This window comes from Poecilia reticulata, chromosome 16 (genome assembly GCF_904066995.2).
Source record: "Poecilia reticulata chromosome 16, P_reticulata-male-v2, whole genome shotgun sequence".
Taxonomy (NCBI): domain Eukaryota; kingdom Metazoa; phylum Chordata; class Actinopteri; order Cyprinodontiformes; family Poeciliidae; genus Poecilia; species Poecilia reticulata.
Window position 1 is genome coordinate 10372594 of NC_088845.1, and position 26288 is coordinate 10398881.

A 26288-nucleotide genomic window follows, 5' to 3' on the forward strand; every position below is an offset into this window, starting at 1 on the left:
GAACTCTTTTTAAGATCAGTGCAAATCTGTAGACAACTTCACTTTTTCAGAACCTGCCCCTCTCCACAACTCCCAGTAAACACATGTATTCTAAAATCTATGAAGCGCACTGCATTGCAACTTTAACATGACATCTGTGACAGGTTTCTTGTTCTAAGCCAAATATGAAATAACAGGTAACACTGCATGTGTACGTCGCCATAATCACCGTCTCTCTTGATCGCTGAGAGGATGAAGGAGAATGGCACTTATTGACTTGGAGACCCATTGAGAAGGAAATTGCCATTTCAAGAGTGGATGGGAAGGAAACTGTAATTGGGTGCCAAAAAGGGCAATTTGCTTCACTTTGAAACATATGATCAAGATGGGAATTCACTCACATCTGTTCATCTTCTCTTAATAGTCTCTATATACATTTTCACTTAAAATAACATGCTTAAGCAGATATTATAACTCTTTTATATGGTATCTTTTAAACGTTGGTGTATGTTATTGCCATCCGACCATCAGACCCACAGAGTAATGCATATTGATAGTCGAACAATTTTTTTATAAAACCTTAAAAAAAAAAAACAACAACAAAAAAAACTCCAGAATTGTTGCAAAATACCACTTAAAAAGGTGGGGGGAAAAATCTGAGTTATTACCTGACAGATAAAACTCCTGTGCATTGTTAGACATGCAATGTTTATTCAGCAACATTTTGGGCTCAAATCAAATCTCTATAAATCGTATTAAGTTTTGCAGTTGCTTGTGTTTATATTTATAAACCAACTGTATTAGTAAGACATTTAGCATGTTTCTGTTATGAATGTTTCATGCAATTGCAACAAAATCTCCAAACTCAATGGCTTTGTTCCTGCAAGTGTGAAAATATGTAAATAATACATGTTTTTACAGTAAATGTGAAATTTGGATGCAAGGTACTGTTTCCCCTTCATGCATTAGTTGCTCATTGTTAAATGCCTTTCACAACCTTTAGTAATGAAGCACCTAAATGTGCCAGTAGGGAAATATTTTAAACCTCAGAATCACTTTTCACATATTGAGTTATGATGGCTGATAAAAAGGTTTTAATCTATATTTCTTTACTACCCTTGCTACGTTTTATGCTGCTTTGTTATTCAGGTGAAGCAGCAGGGCTTTTATAAAAGTAAGGAGCTATAAAGTCCACAGGCTGGAGACACTTTCTCAGACAAAGCACCGCCGCCTCTGGCAGGGCTGCTGAGCTGTCTTGCCAACCCAAAAATGAGTGGCCGATTCTGTAATGGCAGCCCAATGGCAGTGATTAGGAACAGAGTGTCTATTTATCATCAGTGATTGTGGCTCTCAGCAAGATATGCAGAACATACAGTAAAAGGAAATGAGTGAGCTGACAAAGGTTTTGTCAGTCAGGCTTTCACTTCCCAGAGCAACCTCGGTAAATCACTAAGAAGGCATTGTGAAGGGCTTCCATTCATGCAAGGATTTATCTGGTGTACATTTAAAGGTAAAGAACAGGCACGATAGCTGCCGTTTGTGCTTTCATTTGACTCTAATATGTTTTTCCAGGAACAGCCAGAAAAAAATACTTTACTGCAAATGCGGTAACTGTTAAGATTAAAAACCTCAAAGCTCTGACAACACAGTAAAACAATAAAATCTGTGCTGAAATAAATCGATTCTTGTCATGTCATGAGGCGAGCTACCCGGAGAGAGGATTGAAAACAGTGTTGAAATCCTCTGAAGGGATGTTTTATGTATGATTAAATGGAATGCTATATTTGTATCTGCTGTGCAGAAAATAAAATCCAATATGTGTACAAGAAATTGAAGCCTAACCTAATTTCCTAAACAGTCAAGTTACATCCAGATGTACTGTCAGCTTTTTTTAATTATTGATTGATATTTGACTATTCCTCCTAAAACAGAAGGCAAAGTCAGACTTGTCTTCCCACTGCTAAAGAAACAGAAAATGTGAATATGTCTCTGCAGATGAAGGAAGAATTGAAAGGTGCAGAATCCAAGTTGCTTGAGATCCCTTGTGAAGTTTCCATAACTGTTGATTTGCAGACAAATGTCATCTATTGGTGTTAGTCCAACGTGCTTTTGTCAAGCCAAAGCAAGCAAATCTACGAGAAACTATAGAATTTCATACTTTTATGTGCTGAAAAACATTGTGGAAAACTGATTTAATTTTCCAACAGGAATGGGCAAATAAATAACAATGGTATCAATCTGCTAGATTGGCTAGTGACCTTGCCTGACCTAAACTCCATGAAACATGTATAGACTATTGGCATTACTGACGGAGATGAGAAATACGGTAGCTGAAGCAAACAAGGCGTTCTTCAACATCTCAGCAGAACCACAGGTTGAACCTCTCTATGCCTTGCTACATTAACTCAGTAATTCATGGAAAAGGAGACAGAGCCCATCATTGAATGCAAACGCTGTACAATGCATGAAAATTCTTTCCAGTAAGCCCAGATTTCTTCCATTTTAATTCATCTTGTGTAATACTGTAATTTTCTGAAAATGTTATTTTGTTTCGTTTTCCATTTGCGGAAAGCAAAGTTTGAAATATATTTCAGTGTAACGAATCTGTGTAATACACAAATACCAATTTCTGAACAGAACTGCTAAAATAAAATAACTTTTCGCTCTAGTTTATTAGGATGTGAAACAAGCACTGCAGCTGCCCTGAGAGTAAAGGTATGAAATTTGATAAAGTGAAGAAATACCTTTTTTTTTGTTTAGTCCCACTCATGTTGAATAAGCATATGGAATAAATGATGACAGCTAAAATAAAGCAACTGACTTCAGAATAGTTAGCTACCATCAGCTTGTTAAACTCAAAACTCAAAACAGCAGCGGAAAAGGAAAAACAAATTTCACATAATCTACACAATAAGGGCATCAAACTACAATAGATTTAACTGATTTTTTTTTTGCCAGACTATGCATCATCTTAATAAAAATAAGTTGGAAAAACTGTGAAAATCACATACTGGAACATGCCTACTGAGCAGTATAGCCACTTGTTTAGTAAAGCTAAAATAAAAACGACAAACAAAGCCTCCCCTGTTACCACAGTGAGTCATTGTCTGGGATTTAACTGTTTACTGTGTGTCCCTCGTCTCCTCACTTAGAAATATAGAACAAAAGCAACTGGATACTACTTTTAACAATGCTTCAAGTATTTAAATGAACCAACTAATGAAAGACAAATTTGCATTTTAATGGCTCAACATAATGTAATTGCTGTGCAGGAGGAGCCACAGCAGAAAAGAAAATTGATTAATGAGGGTAATGACTCATTGGGTACACTGCTGTCGAAGCTTGTTGGTGTTCTGCTTCACTAGAACCCCACAATGAAGCGGACAGTCTTTGCCGCTCAGCTCTCAGCTGATGAGCGTTCCACAGTTGTGGCAGAGATATCTGCTGTTGCTCAGCCCAGATCTGCCTGGAAGCCTGATGGCATGGCTGGCTGCTGCGCTGCTGTGTGCCAAGGAGCTGACTAGACTCTGAGCCTGGTGGGGTTTCCTGCTCAGACGTTAATGCAATGATTTACTGCTAATAAAGAGGCATGGTTGTCACTGGGCAGATGACTCTCAGCGATGCCGGCATCCAGGTTTCCACAAGCTCCCACAGTTCAAATCCCAATTAGACCAATGTGACAGAAAGAATGACCCAATGAGCCAAGGCCGAAAATTAAGCGGGTGATTGCCTCTCCAACCAGAGCTGCTGATTCATACTTAGTTGCTGCGATTTAACTTAATGCTGCTAATTAACATACAGGAATCATGAAAAGGACCAATCTGATCCCGTTGCTCTAATCTCTGCACGCCGCTGCCTATACCGAGTATCCCAAGGCTGATTTTCCTCTGTCTAGCCTATGCTTTTCTCTTTTTCTTTTTGTTATAAGTTAGTTTTATCATATATATATATATATATATATATATATATATATATATATATATATATATATATATATATATATTTATTTAAAGATTTCTTTTGGCTCTAGTGACCTTTATTTGATAGTTAATTGACAGGAAAGAGGGTAATGAGAGAAAGGGAAAGACTTGCAGCAAAGGTCGCCAAGGTCAGGAATCGAACCTGTGACATCTGCGTCGAGGACTAACGCCTCCATATGTGGATTGTGCTTAACCCCTGTGCCACCACAGCACACCCCTATGCTTTTCTCTTACTGGAGAATAAATAGGGTCAGGATTGGTGAGGGTGAGAAAAGTCACCTCCTACCATCAGAATATAAAAAAGAAAGAAGGAATAACAGAATTGTTAGAAAAAAAAAAGCTGAAACCTAATCATAGAAGCAGCCAAGAGGACCTTAGTAGCAGTGGAGGAACATTGTTAGTGAAATAACCATTACTAAAAATCTGTTGTTTAACGAATATTGTGAGAAAGAAAGTCTTGTAAAAGGAAAGAGTTAAGCAGTCATGTCTAAAATGTGAGTAAATGGGCACAGGAGTCCCCATTCTCAGTGTATCAAATTGCAATAACCTTTGCAATATAAATTCTTGGAATTTTGGATTGGGTATTATAGTTTAAGCACAATATATTCAAACTCAGGAGAACTGTTGTAGAAACCTTAATTGTCCACAATGCCAACATTAAATGTGTTTAGTGCAAAAGCTCACAGAAAATGATGTGGAAATTGAAATGATGGAACAAAAACAGGAACATGTTGAGCCGTTGCTCTTTTTTAAAGCTTTATGGTGGGCTTTCACACCATAAACGATTTATGAGTTTTACGTCGTTAAACTGCTCAGTTCATAGCCTGATAAAATAGCTAAACGTTATGTATAATAAAAAAATAAAATTACAAAAGCCAAAGGTAACAATGTCGTTTCAACCTGTCACAAAAATGCTGTGGCCATGGGAAGAGAGTCTGCATAGGAGAAGAATGCAAAATTTAAAAAGTAATATAATCAATAAAACTAGTTTTTTGAGGGAGGCCACTTACCAAAAGTACCGTTTTTTTTCCTAGAGAGGAAGTGGAAATTAAACAGCATCTTCTGTATGCAATACAACTTTGGACAGAGTGTTCTTATTTAAAGCCTGTTGTGGCCATTTCCCATTTTCAACTTATGAAAGGGACATGAGTGTTAACTAGTTAACCTTTTGGAGAACTTCAAAATTAGAAATACTAATTTTACTTAATAGTCTTAAGGCAGCCATTGTTCTCCTGCATGTGATTAATCTGCACTATTTGAGAGTGAATACTTTTGAAAACCAAGACAATTTAGACCAAACTGCCTTACTTTACAGAAAAGAGACGGGATGTTATTTTCCTCTCTCTATAAAGCTAGGGCTTTTGTGGAAATTCTTTTCCTTTTTCAGCAACAAGTACCACATCAGTAAACTGAGAATCTTTTCTGAAGTGTTTTTTTTTTTTTTTTTAGTGGGAATTGAAATTAAAGCGAGCTGCTTTCAACATTTTACACAGAACATTTTAATTGACAGGCGGACAGTAATGGGTATCGGCTGAAATACATCAATCTGTGTGCTGCAGTCTAGTTAAATTCTCACGATGCATTTTAAAAACTCTGCCTAGGCACAGTGAATGCCTAATTTTGTCTCAAATCAATAGAGTGCGGTTTAATGGTCTGAGCATAGAGACGCTAATTTGGGCCACTAGCTTATGGTGAGAATCTTCAAACGTAAGATTCAGTTTATTTTTCTTTGATGGCATTTATCCTTGAAAGCCCAGTAATTAATAAGCATATAGGATCTCCCTAAACATTATCAAATAAGCGCATGGAGAGAAAACTGTATTTACACCATAAACCTCCACTAAATGCTTTACTTTGTGTAGTAAAAGCATGATGAATAATAAATCAAATACCACCAGGGTGATAAATTATAGCTGATATACGACCCGGCCCAGGACTCCATATCCTTCTCTTTCAGCCGATGGTTTCTTTTTCTACATTTGCAGATGCAAACAGACACAAACGCAGAATCACAGCAAGCAGCTCGGTGTGTACATGTTTCTGCTTCCTCCTGGGGAATCCAGCGGCCTCCCCTCCACATCGTCTATGATAATGCGTACGCCTCATGGGACTTTGCTATGCTCTCACTCCGGAGTTATTATTCACGCTGCTGCAGTCCGTCCTTCTTCATGACTCTGTGTGCGACTACCTGCTTCCATCTCTCATCACATACTGTACACACCTCCCACTGTAGCCGGCCTTGCTGACTGAGCAGCATCCTTCACTTTTCCTCTCCGACACTGGAGGCTGCTGGATTCCAAACTACCAACAAGATGAGAGGAGGACAAAAACTGCCTTATGACCTTCTGGATTTATACTGATTACATATAACATTGGCCACGGATAACCAGATATGTTTACACACAGTAAAAAAAAAGACAATCTTATTTCTAACGTTTAATCTTTTAGTAAAATCTTACCTCACAAAGAGAGATCTTTATATGTGCTCAACAAAATAAAATGTAAACTTAATGACTCAAAGATCCACAACTAGTTTTGTTGTGGAAATAATTGTAGCAGCAAAACTGTTCAGCTGTGCTCATCATTAAAAAAAAAGACTAAAATAATTAAAATATATGTTAATCAATATGACTCAAAGTAAACATCCCTTGTTTCTTGTATTAAAATAATCCATCCCTTTATCAAAATAAAAACATTTATTTTCATGAGGTTTAGTGAAGTTGATGCAGCATATTTTTGCTCATTTCAGTTTCTTTCCATGAATAAGCAAAATTATTATTCTGTAGAAGCCATTTTTGTTTATATTACCAGAGTTACATCATCAGCTGCATGTACACGCATACAGTAAAACAGCTCCAGCTCCTGTTTTTATTCTTATTTTTTTTAACCATCTTTACTTGCTGCTGTTTTGGCATCACCTTCAATCCGTTATTTATCCAGCAATGTTCACATTTAAAAACGGTGATATGCCAAACACATTTTATTTTATTTTTTTTAGATTGGAAGCTACTTGTATTTTTGAAATGATGTGTACTAGTGAGAATCAAGGGTAAACATTTGATATCTAAGCTGGCAGAGGAGCGCATGAATTATAAACATGCTGTTAGCATCCGCAACAATGCATCATGCAAAATGTCCTCTGCCGCCACATTCCGAGACAGAATGTCAGCTCAGCTCGACCTCAGCTCAGGGGCGTGGCGTCTTTGCAGAAACAATCTCTTGACGCTGCAAATGACACAGCTTCTCTTCAGACACCTTCATGACTGGGAGCAAGTGCAGTCTCGTTTAAAGCAGACAAGAGGTCAGGAGGGGTCAAAAAAAACTGTTCCGTGGAGGTAAACAACTACCCGGCTACAGGTCTCATTGCTACAATTTCTTACGGCAATAAATCGCATCCTTATGTGGGGAGCACGTTTACAGAACAACTGCTCATATAGAGAGTTAAAAAACGTAAAAACTGGGGGTGCTTGAGCACTTTTGGTCAATTTTTTTTTTTTTGGTATTATTTTCTAAGCCCTCTTCTGACACATAATAACATGTACTAATGTTTTTTGTTTTTTTTTGTACAACATAATTTGATGCATAATGTATTCTGGTGTTAGGTAAATGCATCTTGAAGGAGAATAGCACTTAAATAAAAGACCAACAAGGATGTTCATTTAGGATTAAAAAAAACTCACCGTGAATTACCAAGATAGATATAATGTATGTAATAAAAGTTTGTCATTAATGAAGGGGAAAAAACTCAAACCAGACTTTAAGTAAGTTTATGGTCTGGTTCGCAGAGTATGAAGTTATATATATTTTTTTCCCCAATTATTCAATGAAAAAAAAAAAAACCTCAGTTAAGTAAAATAAAATTGTAATCAAAATTTTTGGAATTGTAATGATTTATTTTTCAAAAATAAAATGTTTTAACTTTTTTTTAAATTAAATAACTAATTTTTGTCTTGTGAACTTAAAAAGTTATTTGAAGGAAGAATTTGTTGCGATTTTGGGCGCTGCCCACGACGTCATGTGAGAAAAAAGTTTTTTAAGCAAAACTCGGTAGGCTTTTCTTATGGTGACATGAATTAACAATTCAATATTTGCTTTTTTTTTTTTCATTTTTCTGCAGTTCCACGTTAAAGTTTGATGCAGCTCTGCTTTCCTGAATGGACCATCTTCATCTCCACTGCAAGTGCAGCAAACAGCCAGCTCTTTTTTTTATAGATTACTGTACACTAAAAGGTTGCATTGTGCCTTGTTTATATTTTTAATAGTGTAATTATGTAAAGACAAAATATGTCTGGTGGTCTTGCTCTGATTTACATGCCCTGCTAAATTGCGGGTTTGAATAAGGCAATACTTTCTTATAGCAAAATAGACCTGCAAAAAGAAATTACTAATAAAACATTTTACATATGCATAGTTGTTTGCTTTATATAGAGATTTTCCTTAGGTTTGATTATATTCTCACAATTTTGTTATCATTGTTTATTAAACTCTGAAATCTGTGTGGCTTTGTTAACATTCTGTCCTAGAATGCGGTTAGATGTGTCCTTTTTGTTTTTTAAGCACCTGCCCCTTTAGTGGTCTCTGCCCTGAGTTCCAACACGCCACTGACAACTGCATTATAAAGTTATCAGACAGATTGTGTCAGGAATCTGAAATCTCTTAATACAATCTCTCACCAAGCGTCCGCTTTCTTTCTGAGAGCTTGTCCAGCCTGAATGCCAGCTGTTTTTTTTTTCTGGATAAATAAAAATACAAGTTGGCCTCCTGCTCCAGCATTCCATTTTTAAAACGAAACGACAGCAACAACACAAAATCCTACTGGGATCATTCTTCCAAAAAGATCAAAGATAACTACAGTCTAAGAATACTGTTGGAAACAAACCTTGGCTGCTCTTTGGTGGTTTTGCTGCTGCCCTTTATCTGAATGTAATAAAACTGTTTTTACACTAAAGCAGATGCCTCAAGCCAAGTTCACAATTTGACGAGTTAGACTCAACTCTTGTTACTGCTTTCACTATCAAACATTTGCAGATTTCTCTGGCAATAACATATTTTGTATTTTGCCATACAAAATGTTATTTTGTATGGCAAAATAACATTTCAGTGATAAATGTGTTAATCCTAAAAGAAAACATTTATATGTATTGTCAATAAATATAAATGTTTATATTTTATATTAATCATAACATCTCAAATAACATCTTTCACTTTATCACTGAAAACCGTAAAACTGACCAGTTTGGTTCAGTTCAAATTACCATCATATGAGAATACAACTAATGAGATATTCCAGGCTGAACCAACCATCTGTTATGCTGCAGGTCTAGCTGCAACCTTTTCACCAAGGATATTCCAACATTTCCTTCCAAGAAAGGAAACTGTTTTCATACTAGGGTTTAATTTGTATGAAAGTTTTAAGCGGTATGAGGTACATTAATTGCTGCTAGCATTATTATACATTACAATATTCATCACTGAACCCCATCGAGAAAAAAAAAAGAAGAATTTTCTATTCAGATTCAATTCAGTGAATTTTTTCATTTTAGAGTCCCTCTTTAGACTTTCTTGACAATAAATAGAAATGTTTTCTTTCAGGATTAACAAATTTCACCAGAAAAAAACAAAACAAACAGTGGATCTCCCTACATCCTCAAGAATACTCAAAAACACCCACGAGATTTCATGTTTGCTGATTTTAGATTTGGAAATAAAATCACTGTGTCTCAGAAATTATTGCCAGAGCAGTTCTAGTTATGCTGAAGAGGCTTCATGAGAATCGTAGAATCCTCACGGGAAATCTTAAATCTATATACAGGAGCAACTGTAACATCACAACAGCTTGAATTTCACAGAGGAAATGTGTGCAAATGTTCTGATTACTCAGTGTGAGAGCACTTTTAACACATCAGCATATACAGTATTTATTATACAGCCTGCAGGCTAACATCACGGAACACACAGAAAAGAAATAGATTGTTTTGATTGTTTTTTTTTGTTTTGTTTTTTTTGTCTTCTTCAGCCTTTATAATAAGTCAGCGGTAAAGACAAAGAAGTCAGCATACAGGCTGTAAAGACTTTTTTATATCCCTGATGTTTCATGTAGGATGGCTATTTTAGACTGCAGGATAAAACAATAAAAAAGCTACTTAAATTAAATGATTTTTCTGATAACATGTAAAGCATAACTATTATCAATCCAGATCAGCTGTTTATGAACATAAAACACATATGAATAAGAAAATGGGATAAAACTGGGTATTTAGCAAAATATTTTAGTTGTTTCTTTCCCAATCGATGTCTTTTGAATAAATCATATTCATATAATAATTTCAGTCTAATTACTGCAGTTTTTCAGCAGGACTCAGTTTAATGTGATCCTTATAACAAAAAGATCAGTGATTTGTTTTTCATAATTAGAATGTAAATTAAATTCTAAATTCAGTATCATCTCTACAAATGTAGTTATACACTTTTAGTTTTCACGAACAAAAAGAAAGAAAAGTTCAACCATTACCTTAGAAATAAAAAAGTGTCACAGCAGGGCTGCATGATATTAAACCCGATTATTGAAATACTGTTGCTCAATATAGGAATAACAATAATACTTCTGATAAGTCCAGCTATTTTCCTCACTCATATCTCTTTCATCTTTTTTTTATCATTCTTCCATGGATTTTTGTACTTATACAGTCTTAGGCATTTTGTGCCAAGTGTGAACCAAAGTTTGCCTTTAAAAAAGCAACAAATAATGAGGTTAAGTACCGTGCCCAGTTATACAGCAATAACAATGCATTTACAATATATTATGTAGCCCTAACAAATGTATTTTACAAACTGAATGGGAAGACCATTAGGACGCAAACTTTGGCATTGCTATTTAGCGACAGACTTTAAGTCATCTGTCTCCCTTAAACAATTTCACCTTATAACAAGACAGTATAAATTATTTGAATAAGGTGAGGGTTTCTCCAATGCTAATTAAGCCAAATTAGGTCACGTTGCATGCACCTGAATGGTGTATTGGGAAAAAGACAGATAAAAAAAAGAAAACAACAACCTGCACTTCAATCTGGCAAAAATCTCATTGGATGGGGCTCTCATTACACCACTAAGATTTAGGAATAAAAATTAGAGAAAGAAATTCTAATTTCTAGCAAACATTTGTTTTTTTTATCTGTTTTACTGAATATTTTTTTACTAACAAAAAGAAAACGAGATCCCACAAATGCCCTGTCGCTTTAAGCTGCAAGGCTTGGACACAAAAGCCTCGGATCCTAATGAGCTTGTTAAAGCTGTGGCTTTTTTTTTTTTTTTTTTGCAGACTTCGTTATGAAAGGGTAAGATGATGAAAATGTCAAAGCTTTAAAAATACTCTGTCCACTACAATATTGTCCCAACATTCAGCCGCCTCATGTAAATGACAGCCTTTGTTATGTGGTTGTGGTAAAGAGAGGTTCCAGAAACAGACAGGAGACAAGCGGATTCAAAGCAAGAGTTGCTAAAATTACTTGTGTAACAGCAAAAAATGCAAAGAAAGAAAACCATAATCATTCCTAAAGTATTTCCAACATTAAACCAAATCCACAGCTGATGAAATTGAGGCATTAAGAGCTGAACAGATGGGAAGAATAATGGTAGGGAACACTACGATCCAACAGTAAGGAGGTGGTAAAAAAAAAACACAAAGTAAAACTGAATGATTAAAAAAAAAAGTCAGAAGGCAAACTGTAATAAAAAATGACTTGACTTGAATAGATTATAAAAAGAACTTTAAAAGCAAAGGGTCACTGAACACATTTCTATGAATCCCCTTATCTTTAAGGCAAAATACAGTAAACTTAACAAAAATCCAAAACATAATAAAACACCCAGATAATGGGAGGCTCTAAATATATTCAACAATATTAATATGATAAAGTTTAAATAACTACCAATGAATGTTAGAAGCAAATGTTAAATCACTACAAAAATAGATGGTCTCAATACACTACAGACTTTTGTTTTTAGCAGCCTCCTAACCCAAATTTATTAAAATGTCTCCATAAAGATGTCATGGCATTAGACAATTATTACACTCAGACAATGAATGAATAGAGTTTTTAATATAAAGTGGGGATAAAAAAATATATATTCTGGCTAAAAATATTTCCACCCTTGTCTTGCTTTTTACAATTTCCTCCTCTGATCCGCTTACACGCTGCTTCCCATTGGATTAAGACCTCTGTGAACTGAGTCTTCTCAAACATTCATGACCTCAAATAGCTCGCTAAATGTGTGATTTCCTCCATTCTCTGTAAATGTGAGTCATTTATTTGATCTGATAACCAATTCATCCTTTTGTAGCTAAAAAGATTCACATGCTAAACGGTAAAAAATGTATTAATTAATAGCAAAATATCTTTAGTAAGTGATAGATGGAACCCTACAAGGGTTAGGGTGCAATAATTTAACTCTACTCAAGTGAGACCCTGATCAAATAAAGTTCACAATGAGATGAGAAGAGCTGAGTCTTAATGCAAACGAGTGATAAAATCTGAATGGAGATGTAAGGTACAGTTTAAGAGTCTTCGTTAAGTTTTTTTTTTTTTCTTTATTTAATAAGATCAAATATAACAAGCTCCGATGGAGCAGCTCCTGACCCAGACAAAAACTTTCAAACTAAACTGAAAAATTGCTCTTAAAGCACTTACTATTAATCAAATAAAAGTTTGCTCTGTAATGATGTTCCCACACAATTATGGAGTATTTATGCAAAAACAGCTTGTTATAAAATGTGGCAGAAACATGCAGTAGCTTCTTTTGTTCTCATAAGAGGGTCAGCCACCAGAACAATCTGGTTTGTATGCACAGCTGCTCCTTCAAATTCAGCAACAGGATCAAGCTGATCATCCTACAGTCCTGTGGTCAGGATTCAGCCAGATGAATTTTATTTGTTCGTTATGCAAATCATTTAAAATCTGTTGTTTTGTCTCGCTAAACACTGTTTCACAAGTGGGAGATTATCAGTTTTTTAGATTTAACACTTGGATTAAGTGAGATAATGAGCAGAGGCTGATGTCTAAGCCCTAGTAGAAAGCGAAGGACAGACTGAAACCTGCTCCAAATACTCGTATTTCTTTACTACTGTAACACTGTCCTTGTCTGTCATGCCCTTGTTTCACCGCTAACAAGTTATAGACCGGCTGTCAGTTTGTGTCGAGCTCTGGATGACAGACAAGCTTGAACAGATGAATCAAGCGCTACAGTCTGGCTCACTGCATCCTGTGACACTGTAATGTAATTACGAAGAAAAGTCTACACGAAAATCCATCCATATGAATGTTGCTCTGCCACTTCATCCCTCATTATGCTACTGCACATGCCTGCACTGCTGTAGACTTAAGTACTCTGAGTAGTGATACTTTTATTTCTAATCCCTGAAATAGTTTCAGTAATAAACCAGAAGTTAATTGGCATGATAATCGTATAAACACATAATTTTACGATTGCTAGAAAAATGCATTATTCCCCCAAATTTAAGAAATGTGGGAAAAGAAACTTCCCACAGAAATATGAAAGGAGTTGAACACGTTATAGGTGTAACACCCAAGTAACCTAAGCAAACAACACAAACACATCACTGATGGCTCATTAAAAAAAATAAAATAAGAACACAAACAGCATCTTCTTTTGATAAAAATGACAGTTGTGTTTCTGAAAGACTATTTTACTGAATTGTTACTGAATTTAGACAAAATTATTATATCACAGTCGTCTCGAGTGGTCCTGGAAAGCTTTATTGAGCCAGTAGCGCTTTACCGTTTGTGCTGTGACATCTAATCAAAGACCCAGAAAATCTTTGGACAAAGGTAGCCATGCTTGACAGCGTAGTTCGTGAGGTTTTGCACTTATTTACCGTTGACCAGCAAACTGTAAACCGTAGGTTTTCTGAGGGTTTTGTGTGAGACGCAGTAAAACTGGCTCATCCAATGAGAGAAAAAAAGAAAAACAGCAGCCGCTCATATTTATCCACTGTTTAAAGATGCCGTCATAGGATTTTAAAATAATCCGACATGCAATCACATCTTTCAGGGCCCTAAGCAGCCCCTAACCCAGATCATTTATAATAGTGTGCCTTAGAGTACATACATATTTGGAGATTTAATTCATACTGTCATCGGTGAGTTGTGTCCAACTTCCCCAGAGCAGGGAAAGTGGAAGTCGTTCTTTTAGTGGTGAGGGAATGAGGGGGTGAATCTGATGGATGGCAGATGACACCCGCGCCATAGTTCACTGTGAACTGTAAATCTGTCTCTCTGTCTTTATGATTGGTGACACTGCGGCTGTTAGTGGCTGCTTCAGCACGGGCTGCAAGTGTTGCAGATCCCACTCACTAGCTTCTAGCCGCCAGTTAACAATCATAAGTTTACTCAAAGATGAATCATGAAGCGCATCTGCCTTTCCGTGTTCTTCATGAGAAAAAATAAAATGTAAAATGCTCTGGTGTGTGGTAGAAGCTAACATGTAAAACCCATCCCTTCATGACCCAAAAACTGGCAGGAATCAAGACTGCTGAGCTCTGAAGAATAAGGCGCAAACAACATACTGTCAGAGTGGTTTAGTTTAAATTATAAACTAGAAGTTCCCCATATTGGAATAAAGATTTGAACACAACTCTTACACTTACATTAAATTCCCCCGAAAAATTCTGTTGGGTCAGTATGTTGACTTCTATCTTCTATCTACTATCTACTATCTTGTTAATTTTTAAATAAATTGAGTTTCACTTTATCGTGATAGACATCAATTTGTAATAATTAGAAAAAGAAAAGCAACAAATATTTTTAATCTTGTAAAGAGGGAAGCAAAGGTAGAAATATTGACTTTTTACTTAGACTTAAGTAAAGATGTAGAATAAATGCCCACTAAGTTTTGTTTCAGTTTAGTCAAGTGCTTATTATGCATTATGCATTTTTGCCATTCTGATTTCTAGAAAATAACACTTAGCCAGACGAGCTGATTTTAGCCAGCAGAAGTTAATTAATCCGGCGCTCAGCCTGCAGTCAGCTGCTGAACAGACATGTTGCTTCCAACTCATAGGAGTGATGGGTGAGGCTCCAAAAATTAAGTTTTTCACCACCACAAGAGAAAAATGTGCCTTTTTTAAAAATTTTTTTTAGAAAATTCTTCCAAAAACATGTTGAATTGAATTTTACAGATTTTGTTAATATAACCAGCAATGAATTAGAATGTGTGTATTATAATGTTTCCATATATGAATTGGGACAGTTTGCCTTGCAAAGTAGCTTGAGTTGACATTTGTTGTGATGTGGTGCTTTATAAATATACTGAATTGCTCAACTGAACTTAAAGCCAAGGACACCTGTATTATCCCTGTTTTAGCTGACTGAGTGACAGTGGATAGCAACATGTGGGGAGTGGGATGATGAACATCACTGTGCTTCAAATTACTGAAGAAACTCCAGTAGTTTCCCTAGCATCTCATTAAAAGGACTTCAAACTGTTGAAATGATATATCTGAAACCACGTTTAAAACCTTAATACACTTTGATAGTGTTAACTCTCATGCCAATAGAAACACACATCAAGATAAAAATGAAGGCTAAAAGCATGGAATATTTTCTCAGCCAGCACAACCTAAAGTTTGGACTGCATTGTTGTAAGATGCTGTGAATAGATTGAGTAATTGGCCTAGATTTAGAATACAGCACTCAGCAAAACTTGTGTCTCCGTGTTAGTCAGAATTACACATCACTGCCATGTTTTACTGCGTTCTTAAACCACAGCCCAGACATGACCTCTCTGATCTACTAAACTTACAAAACCACATACAAATGACCCAATGCACTTGATCCACCGGCTGTGGAGAATCACTCAAAAACCAGCCTTGTTTGGCACTTTCTAGGCCTCCACTCAAACCAACATGGTATCTGTACTGGCAGCCCTCCTGACCCGGTCTCCAGAAACTCTCTCAATGAAAGTGCCATGGCCTCTTCTATCGTTGTCTCTCCCAGAGTTTTTCTATCTATGGCATCCTTTAAACCCCTCTTCCACACTCTTTGTGGTATTTATCACATTTTCTGCCTCGTAAAGGCCTTTCAGTGACTCTCAGAATCCTATCAGTCGGTAACACGGCGTGGCCTTTGGCAACACAGGATGCTGTCTGAGATCTCTGCCGAAATCTCCTGAACTTTGGAAAACTGTCAAACGCAGTTAGAGAACAGAAACACAGAGCCACCATCAGGCCCACTCATAAAAAGTTCATTAAGTTTAGTGAGGTTCAGCAAGTCTGTCACATTGAAAAAAGAAGGAATTACTCTTCATTGCCATTCATTTGTTAAACTTTAAAAATACAATGATAAAGGTTAGCAAAAAGTGTGTTAAGCGTACTGAGTGGAAGGAAATGTCTCAAGAGCTCGAATCAATGATGACCCAACTCATAATATGTTCCCAAATGGTGGGCATTAGGCATTTTAGACTTTCAACTACAGTAAAAAATTAGGACACCCCTTTCAAATTTTAGAACTTTTTAAGGAAATATTCACATAAAAATGTATCTCTGAAAAAAAAAAATAATATAGAAAAAGGAAAATTAACAAAATATAATAAAAATGTATTTTCTCATAATGAGTAAGTGAGGACACTCCACTGCCTAATTCAGACTCTTAGCCTGTTTGGCTGAAATAACTTCAGTGAGAGACTTCTTATGACCATCAGCCAGTTTCTGAAAGTTCAAACCACTCCTGGATTTCAGCTGTGATATGTCTGCTTCACGGAACCATGTAACATCTCAATGAGGTCAAGATCTGGGCTTTGACTCAACTCAGACTTTCCATTTTTTAATTCCCAGTCATTCTTTTATATTTACTGGCATGCTCTGAGTCATTGTCATGTTGCACAATCCAGATCTGCTTCAGCTTTATTTTATTTTACAGAGCATCTCATATTTTCCATGACCAGTTTCTGGTAAACAGAAGTATTTTTTATGCATCACCTAAGAAAGACCTCATTCTAGTCTTCATGTTTTTCTTAAATAGCTAAGTGTTCCTCCTAGAACAACTTTTGCTCCAATATAACATTTCATAATGACATTTTAGGGGTTTTGGAGACTTCTTTTAGCATTTTGAGGCCTGCTTCCAGGGTAAATTAGGTGCTTGGACTCCCTGATCTGTTCATGGTGGTGGTTGTATGTCCTCCACTTGGACACTTTTCCACTTGGACACTTTAATCCATACAGTGAAACGGGTGATGTTTAATTCTTTCTAGAACTCATTAAATTCCTCTCAAAACTCAAAAGTGCTACAATATTTTTCTGGATGTCGAAAGATAATTTCCATCTTTTTTTTCTGTAGAAAGTTATTGCCATTGAATAATTTTAAGAGTAATATAGTTTAACATATTATTGACCATTTCCTCCCAACATAAAATCAGTACTTTAAAATTTTTAAATGCATTTATTTGTAGGTAACCAATATACAATAGAAGGACTGGGAATATATTTTTGTGGTGCTTTTATTTCTGGTTGATGGTCCATTCAAACACACTGGGAACAACATGGACAATAAGTGCAAAAGCCACAGCTTTTTGTTCAACAGTGCGGCCTTTTTAAAAAAAAGTTTTTATTGTTTTTCTTGGATTTTTTCCAGGTGGGTAAACCATAAAAGAGTGCTGTCAGATTTCTGTAGACATGTCAGTTCTACAAAACTAAAAAAGTCTGAAACCTCATATTGGAAATTTAAAGGTTGACTAAATGTGTAAGCAGATGGTGACATTTATTTTTTTCTTTGCATTTTCTGGTCCTGTCTGTCTTCAGAAACATTAATGAACATTAATGACAATCTGCCCCTATTAGAAAATGCATTAATGGGACTAATAATCATTACCTTGTTGAAATGTTACTACCCTGCGTATTTCCTCTACAGAATGAAGAGTCACAACCAGTTCTTTTTGCTTTTTTGAAGATATGATTACTTAATAGACCCTTTGGAATCTTCAAAACGTGAGCTTAACTTTAAAATTTCAACAAATGAAACTTTCAGCATAATTTTCTTCCCTCTCTGAATTAATGATGCACTCCAGTCACTGATACAATACGTTCAAAACACAGCTATCAAAGCAAATTACGCAAGAGTTTTATGTCATTATTTGGAACTAAAACCTTTACTTTGAAATTTTTTACTTGATTGTTGTTGCCAAAGCATGTTAGTTTATACAAATATAGATCCTACCTAAATTGTTAAACAGTCATACATTTGTAAAAGGGAGCAAATGTTAATTACATTAGCTTCTTTTTTTTTTGTTATTTCGGTTGATAAACTTCAATGTGTTGTCTTAAATGTGTTACAGTCAAATGCTTTTTTTTTTTTACATTTATTTCAAAACCTTGGTGTAAAAAAAGGATTTTGAACTAATTTACCACACTAAAATTTTGTTTGCATATATTAAGCTTGAAAACAATCAACCCACAGAAGGTGAAATATTTCATCTGATTTTTATGCAAAAAAAAAATGAAAATCCCAATAAAAATTTTGGCTTCAGCGAAACCCCATCTATTGACTTTGTAAACACAATTAAATCTATGATAAAATAACTTTCCATGTCTTAAAAGAAAACAAAACAGTTCAGGAAAAATTTCACAGTTGAAATTACATAGACTTGCAACCTGATTTTTATAAATTATGTTAACCTTATAAATTATACATTATAAAAATGGTCCCTCAATAAATTATAAAAATGTAATCCCTAAGGCCAAGTTTGTGTTTTTTTTTTTTTTTTTGGAATGATAAATATAGCAGGAAAGAAAAAAGTTACCATCTTCTCCCTAAAAGCCAAAGAATATGAAATAGATGACTGGGGAAAAATAAGCATTGCTCTTCTCTCAGAAACGTTAATAAATGCTGCACATTTCAAGGTTCTACAAAAAGCACTTTATTCAATACTTTTAATAAAGCATTCCCATTATTTATAGTCACACAGAAATGTATTTACAGACTTTGATAGAATTAAAATGAACAAAGAAAATACACTTTTTGAAAAGAAAGAAAAATGACTCACCGAGTTTAGGTCCAAGCTAGTCTGCACCCACTCCTTGGCATCATTATATTCGTCCATCAATCCCATAATATACAGCGTGTCCAGTGAGTCCACAATAGAAGCTCCTCTTAGTCCACCTGCAAAATACAACACGGATTTTAGACATAAAACTAAAATTTAAGGAAACCACACATTAAGAGCACAAACAGTGACGTATAAACCAGTACAAAGGTTTGCAAAAAAGTCCTGTTTATTGTTTGACATATAAATTGTGCCCAATAATAGTGATCTTTAAAATTATATGCAAATTTATTCATGTCATCATACATTTTCCAGATGTTCTACAAAACCATCAAAATAATTACTATTCCATTATTTTTTTCTTTGCTCACAACAGTTGTCCCCAGCATAGTGTTGTAACTTCCTTGTGACTTGAAAGAGTAGCTATAATACCTACCATAGATCAAAAGAAACACTGAAGTAATCTGTCATTACATTACAGTGTGTTTTATGTTCATTTTAGAAGAGATTACATTTATGGACACCTGGCTTCTTTATCTGCTTGTAAATCCCCTCTGAAAACCCATCTCCTCACTCTGGCCTTTCACAACTTATCAGTTTTTGGTTCGGGCTCATTTCTTATATATTTGTTGGTTTTTGTTTATTTTTGTGCATTTTTTTGTTTGTTTTGCTAACATGATGCAGTAACAATCTAAAAGGCAAGCTATTTGCTCACTTAGTCAAAGGGTCATCAAAATCATAAAGAATAATTATCAAATATATTAATCAAAAGCAACTGCAATGGTCCAATGCAAGCGATCGATTATCTACTGTTGTATGCTTGTCAGGAAGAGTAAATGTAGCAAGTCAATGACTCAATGCAATCTGCTGGGTTTCCTCACATAGAAACTTTTTAAACCAGAATGAATAATCAAAGTAGGATCAATTGGATTGAAAAGATTTATTTTCGTAAAGTGACTTCAGATGACATGTAGTGAATTGGCGCTACATAAATAAATTAAGTTGAAAGGTTTAATTTGAAACTTGTGCTTTTATTGATGAATACTGTATTTTTTGTTTGCTTTTAATTTTTATATGTGCACAGGTCTTGAATTGGAATAATTCCTGAGGTTTCTAAGGAATTCCCTCAAACTGATTTTTTTAGTCAATTTTGAAGAATGCATAGTATTTCCAACATAAAAAGACATTTGTTTTCACTGTTAAGGAGGTAACATCCATTTAAGGTGAACAAATACTGAAGCTCAACCCTTAACCCTTAAATATTTTGACTATCAGCAGAACTTTTAAGGAAAGCTGAAAAACAGAAAAGTCCCTGAAGCCTTGAGTTCTCTAATTACAGTGGTGATGCTAAAAGATAATAAGAACATTGCTTGGTGGAGCCCAGATGAGAATCATCCTCTCTCGAAGATTATAAATCATCCTCTGGAGCACATCAGCCACAGCCACATGAAAGTCAAGTTATTTAGGAATCAACCAGCAGAGCAGGAGAAAGAAGTGATGCACTGATTGTTGTGAGCATTTAGCAGCTGGTTCTGGATTAGAAAGAGCTGAAGACTTTCCTTCTTTAACTCCGTGTGCCACCATATGTGGTGCATTTATTTTTATGAATCTCATTGGTTATTTCATTTTACAACCTAAATGAAAAACACAAGGAGGCGTTAATCTAATCCTGTTCCCATGCTTGAACCAATTTTCCTTCTGATATCACAAAATGTTATGCAAATGCAGATTAAGTTCACAAAAAGTGTCTGGTACGGTTATTCATTGCCCTTAATGAATAACTGTGCAAAGGGTTGATGGACAAATTATAAATATTATAGGTTTAATAATAAAGAATTGGTTAAAAAGACTGGTACACTTGGAGCCTCAAACTCTAAATTTCTAAATACAATAGAGTGGAAATTGACCTGGTTAACTGAGTGAGGTGATGGAAAAAAAAAGATCATCTCTGAGAACAGGCAAGCCAACTTCAGATGGCTGGATTGAACTGATGCAACCATTCTGCAACCTGGCACATCAAAGAATGTGGCTCTTATCAGGAAGCTCACCGAATATGCAACCGGTAGCCAGACCTGTGGGCATCAGAACTCAAATCTGGGGGAAAAAAAAGTTATAAATCACACAAATCTCACTACTCATTCTGGATTGATTGCTGAAGCTGGATTCCCAATGAGTACAAGTGTGGAATAAGATTTTATCAAACAGAAAAAGTATTTCTGCCCAAATGCTCCAGATTTTTGTAGTATTTTTTGTGTATTTTCTTCTATAACACTTTACATCCACGGTTCATGTAGCAGCAAACAACTAAAATTGTTCATCAGACTTCTTTGTAAATGTAGTAACAATTTTAGTAGCAGGGCATAATAATCTGATGTACATCTAGTCTTCAAAAACAAGCATCATTAAAAGATGTGATAGACCAACATAATGGCAAACATAGGCCAACATAATGACCAGTGGAAAAACCAGACCAGTATTTATCATTTGTAAAGACCAGATATCTGATATTGCAGCCAAAAAACCTACAAATCTTGAGAAAGTAAATCCACCGTACCTCTTACTTTTGTTTTTGTAAAGTGTATAACTACTAAAAATAACACTTTAGAGCAAAACTAAAGAGAAAACAAGTATGACAATCAAACCTCCACAGATCTTTATCAATATCACTACTTCAATTTATTGTATCATGAGCATTTTTATGAATACACGGCTCATTCGTAGCCATAACTCTGCCATAGTTATGGGAAAGGCTCAGCTTTACAGTATCACATGAACCCACAATATGCTGTGAAAAACTCCTCTTCTGTCACAAGTCACTGAAAATAAAAGAATGTCTTGGTACATGGATGGTGCACTGGATTGGGATTCACAGGCATAATGCTGTGTTACTGCAGTAACATAATTACAGTCTCAAACTAAAACAAAATATGCTATCCTCACAAAGTTTCTGCTATAACACTGCAACTATCAGAAAATCCTCCACTTTCTGAGCATCCATGTGTTTCCCTGATGAAAGAGCATCTCATAAGAGAGCAGCGCTAGTAGACAGAAGACCATCTGTTGAGGTTACTGAGCATAGCTTGGCATAGTGAGCTGGATGTTAGCATCATGCATTAGTAATACTATTGTGCCTGCACTACTTTTGCAGAGAAAAGAATAATAAAAAATAAAAAAAACATTTTTAGATTCATCTGACTTGACTTTACTTATCAAACGGTCTTATTACTTCTAAAAACAGAGGTAGCAAAAGTAAAAGCTGAAGAATGAGGTGCGATCAGATATCTAAAGACCTCTGGTTATCCTAACCCAGAAGTACAGCTCCGTAGCTTGAGGCAAACTCGAGGAGTGTGGAAAATTCCTTTTGAAAACAGCACCAGAGCTTGGAAGATTGATTGACTCCAAGGATGCAGGGAGCAGATCAATCCATCATCATGCACTCCTTCAGTTTCCTTGTTCTTAGACTTTATTCCTTTCTGTGGGCCTGAGCTAAAAATGGAAGCAGAGTCAAAGATCCTTTTGAAGACATAAGCAATTGAAGTACCTTACTATGTATTTATTAAGTCGGACCAAAACACAGGCACACAGCAGAATTTAAATGCTGCAGCCACACAACCATGAACTCTCCTTGCTACAGCCTTCTGAAGCTAATCGACAAAAAAGTTAAATTATAATATTGTCCCAACTCCAATAGACTTTTAAAGTCATTAGCAGAACCCGGGTCAATTTTTTCTAGAGGCATCACAAAGCAGTTCTGTAAAAAGTTGAAATGTATTAGCCAAGGTGGGTTTTTTTTGTTTGTTCTTTTTAGATATTTTCATCACATTGTCACATACTAATGCACAGCCAAGAGTATCCTGCAATTTCTAAATCAGGGATATGTCAAGAGAAAAGTATTTTGATTTCTATTTAAATTAGTAGAAACAAAAACAGAACGTATCACCTTGAGCTTAAATCTGCTTATTAAATCATCTTTGACAGGAACCTTTTGTATCATTTTTACCTACAAAGTATTATTTTTTAGCTAGCTTGCTTAAAAAAATTGTCACAATATAAATCCCTAGGCATATAAATGTGCATATACCAAATTTTACATTTCTCCCATTTGCTGGGGTACCATAAGAAAGTAACATATTTGAAAATATTTGTTAGATTAAAAACAAACATTGTAACTAAAGGTGAAAGGACCTTGTCAACAGTAGCTTCACGACTTGGTCAACTGATTTTTAAGCAGCAACTAAAATCTAATCTTTATAAAATTGCTTGTGTTTTGGATATTTGATGTTTCCTGATTTTTCTTTTTCTTCTGTTTGGTACTTGTGAAGTATGCAATGGGAAAATATTAGCTTTCTGAGAAAAAAGTAAGGCCAGCCTAAAAATGGTTAAGTGAAGGTTATTAGTATAACAAAACAAAAGGAAAGTCCAAATATTTGTACCTCTGAGATGAAGTGGGATGACTTGGAAAAGGCTCTCTATGTAAGAAGTCTCTTAAACATTTGATCTGGGAAACTTTCCTCAGAAACATCAGATTTTTTTTTTTTTTATCTTGCCAGTTTCTGGTAGATGGATAAAAAAAAAGCATTTCATGGAAATCATTTCAACAAAACGGGATAATATTATGTAACCCTCTACCTGAAAAGCTAACCTTTTCCACAGCAAAAAATATTTTGTGGATTATGTAAAATAAGGCAAAGATTAGACACTGAAATGTGAACATCTCTTTAAGAAAATAACTGAATATTTAATGGGGTCATAGTTCCCAGACTTGACGTATTAAACATCAAATAAAAAGCCATTAGAAAGTCACCGGCTATTTGATGTTTATTAATTATGAGAATCACAGTGGAGTCAGTGAAGTTATAATAGACAGGTCAGGCCCACATGATAAACTCTAAAGCTGGACTTTGTTTCATGGTCTTACTGGCTTTTCTTATTCTCCTTTTCTTTGAGTGAATACACTGTGTGGTATTTAATCCCTTAGAGGTTTGATTCAGAGGCAACATTACCCTGTAATTCAATTTAGCTGGCAGATTAAGTATGATAATGCATACAAAATATGTGGCGATATTCTTAAAAGGAAATCCTGTGCCTATTTAAAATTCAACTGGAACTGGAATTAAAAGTGCAAAGCACTAAGCAGATAAGAGGACTCGGATTTCAAAGATGGATTGTTTAAATTCACCCAGGGGAAAACAGAAAAGTCAGGGTTATAGTTTCTAATTTTAGCAGCCAACTCATAACATTAATTGATAGTTCAACTTTAAAGACGGGATCAATATGTAAGGCACGCCACAAACATCATAAAAGTGAATCTAATTGATACAGATGTAGGGAATCACCTAATTATGCTGTCCTGTTATCAGAGGTTGGCAGCATCCTATTATTAATCAAAAGGCCAATCAGTGGCTTGTTAGCATTACCTGGCACTACAGAGAGTTAGCAGGCACTCACGTCTGTATGATGTTAATAAAATCTAGTTGTTTGCTATTAGAAGCAAAAGCTCATAAAAGGTGCACAGAGGAGGAGACTGTAGTTCAGCGGACTTTTGATGGAGAGCAAAAACAGAGCAACTGTGGGTGAGAAGAAAGTGGATTTTGAGGGAGAAAGATTAAGTTGGGTTACTGAACAGAACACAAAAAAGGCCGTGAGAAACAGTGATTGAGAAATGCCACGACCATCAGTCAACTCAGGCTTTCGCAGTAGGCTGGAATACCAAACCTGTCTTTCAGCCTCCTTGAGAGGAGAGCGATGTCTAAAAAATGGAGGAGGAAGCAGAAATCCAGGTGGACATTTTTGCAAAAGGACCTTGTCTTATGGCTTAGTTTTTATCCAACTGCAGAGTCAAACAAAGTTTTTTTAGAGTAAGAATAAATCTGCTTACACACCATTGGGATATGGTTAATCATCTCATAACACCCATCCATCCATCCATCCATCCATACATCATCTTCTGCTTAATCTGGAATCGGGTTGTGGAGGCAGCAGCCTAAAGAAAGACACCTCCACTTCCCTCTCCCCAGCCTCTTGGTAAAACTACAATTAGACCCAGATCTACACATTCTCTGAATTTTATGCAGCGTGTTTCCGTTTTGCCACCAGCTATTAAACCTGGCTAGGTGTAATTTGAAGAGAGCTATTAAAATTTACAGAGCTTCGTAAAATGTGACTGAGAGAAATGATATGTGATTCTCTATGTTTTGCAGAAATTTCCCTCTCAGTCTCTCTTTAGCAAAAATATTGCCACTAAAGCAATGTCCTACCTCGGATCTTTTACCACAGCTCAGGTCAATTTCTCAGTTCATTTCCACATTCTGTCATTCCATCTCTTCCCATTTGTACTAAATCATTAGACTGGTTTTCTTGATATATAAAGCTCAAAGCTGATAATTTAATTATGAGTTATCCGTATATTTTTAAGTCTATTAATCCCCGTTTCTTTTTTTTTTTTCATACACAGATGTCCTTTGTTTTCAGACACTTGCCATACCTGGGTTGATGAAGGATGATATTATTTTTCATGAAAGTTGATTTATAGGAACATCTTCAATACTGATGTTCCTATAATAATGATTCAGATTTTGATTAAAGTTTGGAACTTGTTTACTATTTTGAAATAGGACAGATTATGATTTGACCTCCTTTAGGTACATACTGTTTTATTATTTATTATTATAGACTAAAACCGATGTAGAAAATTACACATGACCATATATTTTTGAAATCTGGTACTGAATGTTTGCCTGGTAGGCGTGGTTGGTATGGCTGCACGATACCAGGAGTTGATACAAACATAGGGATGATACAAACTGAATACAATGAATACTTTAAACCCGCATTTTCCCCGACTCTTTTCTTGTATTTCCAACAGTCCTGCAAATTTGTGAGCTTTACCATCACAGCCATTGAAACTACACAAGTGATGGTACCACTAAAAGTCTGTTTAACACGCAAATATAATATATGTACATAGGATTTGCATGGATGGAAAATATTGCCATCCAACCAGTTCTTTGCAAATAAGAGATTCCACACGTTGATATGAAACAATTGTGATTTCATATATTGTGCAGCTCTACTGGCTGGTCTGAAATTCCCCCTGACAGACAGTCTTATTACCTGAAAAAGTCAGGTGTGAAACAACTAAAACTGCTCAAGCACAACATGGAGCAGAGGCGAAAATTTCTGGTTCCCTTAGCACTTTAATATTTCTGTTGAGAAATCACAAACACTTTATAATACTTCTTTTCTTGAAATGTCAACTTATGTAAGAAAGAGTCATTT

The 26288-nt window shown here is 35.5% G+C and overlaps 1 protein-coding gene across 1 annotated transcript in view; it reads right to left on the minus strand.

Annotated features, from left to right (window-relative positions):
• LOC103477781 (mannosyl-oligosaccharide 1,2-alpha-mannosidase IA) overlaps window positions 1-26288 on the minus strand; it is a 207581-nt gene that overhangs the window by 68489 nt on the left and 112804 nt on the right. Inside the window, exon 3 of the mRNA XM_008431079.3 lies at window positions 19011-19126. Within this exon, the coding sequence (XP_008429301.1) occupies window positions 19011-19126 (116 nt within the window). The remainder of the gene's footprint in view (window positions 1-19010; window positions 19127-26288) is intronic.